The 2447-nt window shown below is 17.7% G+C and overlaps 1 protein-coding gene across 1 annotated transcript; it reads right to left on the bottom strand.

The window, feature by feature from the left end:
* Positions 1-483: 483 nt before the first annotated feature.
* On the bottom strand, positions 484-2447 carry PGSY75_1461100 (hypothetical protein; the record flags this gene model as incomplete). The annotated part of the gene is made up of 1 exon (XM_018788296.1): positions 484-2447. A coding segment is annotated over one exon (1964 nt), but the record flags the coding sequence as incomplete, so codon positions are not given.

Below are 2447 nucleotides of genomic sequence, written 5' to 3'. Positions count from 1 at the left end.
AAGAGTTGAATATATAATAAGTTAATTAAATACAAAAAAAAATAAAAATTAAAAATAAATTATATATATGAAAACAAAAAAATAATTAATATTTTATTCTATGATAATATAATATAAATTATATATATATATATATATATATATTTACTTATTAAAATCAATACTTATAAAAAAATAAAAATTAAAAAATATATATATATTAAAGATTTTCAAAAAAAAAAGATTAATTTTAATTTTAAATGATATATTTTTAATTATATATACATATATCATATATATATATATATATATATATATATATATATATATATATAATATTTATATATCATTTGTCCTTGTGAGTGCTCAATATTTTCATTTAAAAATATATATATATATATATATTTATATATATATATTTATATGTATATATTTATATGTATATATTTCCTTGTTCTAAATAAATGTTATATTATTCATAAAAGAACTGTAAAAAAATTCATGTTACTTTTTAATTTTTTTATTATGTTCAATATGGGCAGGTACATCCATAGGTAGTGTTGTATCTATATGTATGTTGGATATATTATTATCATTTTCATTAATCTTTTCAATATTATTTTCAAAAGAATTTTTAATATGTAAGTGTGGTCTCTTTTTTTCACGTTCATTGAAATCAATAATTTTTAATTTTTCATTTGTATATAATTCAACTTCATCTAGATTATCAAGAAAATTTTGAAATTCTTTAGAAAGAATTACATGAGCATTAACTCTTTCAAATGAGTCTAAATCATGCATTAGATAATTATCATCATCATGTGTAATATTATAATTATTATAATTATTATTTTTATTATTTTTATTATTATTTATATGTTTATAATTCTGTGACACTTCATTTAAATACTTATTTAAATTTTCGGTACTATTCGTTTTATATTCTGTTTTAATAGCAACGTCATTTTTTTGGTATGATTTATTCTGTTCATCATTATTATAAATTATGTCATTTTTTATGTGAATATTTTGTTGAGCTGGATTATTTGAATTATTGGACTTAATTGAATTAAATGACTCATCAGAGTAGTTTGAATTGATTGAATTAAACGATTCGTTAGAATTATTGGATATATTAGATATGTGTGATTTATTAGATATATGTGATTTATTTGATATATTTGATATATTTGATGTATGTGATTTATTTGATATATTTGATTTATTTGATATATTTGATTTATTTGATATATTTGATATATTTGATTTATTTGATTTATTTGATTTATTTGATTTATTTGATTTATTTGATTTATTTGATATATTTGATTTATTTGAATGATTAGATGAATCTTTATTATTTGAAGCATTTGTATTTTTTTCATTCTTTATCATTCTATAATTCATAGCTGATTCTTTCAAATACGAATCAATATTTTTGCTAAGTTCTTCCTTGCTCTGTTTCTGATTATCTGTTTCGTTGTCTTGTGTTTTTTCCTTCTTGATAAAATCTAAACTTATGGATTTCATAGAACTGAATAAGGTATTACCATAAGTACGATAAGCATTATTATAACTATTATTATTATTATAACTATTATTATTATAAATATTATCATTATTATTATCATTATTATTATTATTATTTATGTTGTTGTTTTGAGAATGGTCTTGATTATTTTGCTTATTATCTTCTATGACATTATTACATAGATGATTAATCTTTTTGTAGAAATCGACATGTTCGTTTTTTTTTATGTTCATATTATTTTGCATTAGTTGATTACATATATTTTGAAAGTGTAAAGTATCTGAATGTTTTAAAATATTCATTTTAGATTTTATGAGTAATTGGAAATGTTTGAGATGACTACATATATATATTGTATGTTCCTTTCTAATAGGTATATTTAATTTATATATATTATCTCTTAATAATACACCTTGTGGATAATTAAATATACCTTTATATAATCTGACTTGTACTATTTTATCTAAAGACATATCATTTAATAGATATCCATGTATATCTAACCAATAATTTTTATAATCAAATTTTTTTATATTTGGATCATTAGTTGATGATGATGAAATAATATTCAATATGGTTGCTTTCATAGAACATCGTGGTAAACAATATACATTAATATTATCATTAATATCACATAAGGGTAATATTTTATATATATTTACTGTTACTCTTAAATGTAATTTCATAATATATATATTCGATCCATTTTTCTCTTCATTCAATATATTATAATCACTATTTAACATATTAAATTTAAATCCAAGACAATTAAAATATTTACAATTATTATTACCACAAAATTTTGATTCAATAATTGTATTCATATTATCCCATATATGAAACCATTTTCCACATTCTAGATATTTACAAACAATTGTAAATTGTATTATATAAGATAATAAGCATTTTTCAATATGATTATTATTATTACTATTAT

Source organism: Plasmodium gaboni, chromosome 14 (genome assembly GCF_001602025.1).
Source record: "Plasmodium gaboni strain SY75 chromosome 14, whole genome shotgun sequence".
NCBI lineage: Eukaryota > Apicomplexa > Aconoidasida > Haemosporida > Plasmodiidae > Plasmodium > Plasmodium gaboni.
Note: the sequence above shows the minus strand (reverse complement) of the source record. Positions and strands in the feature narration are given on the sequence as shown.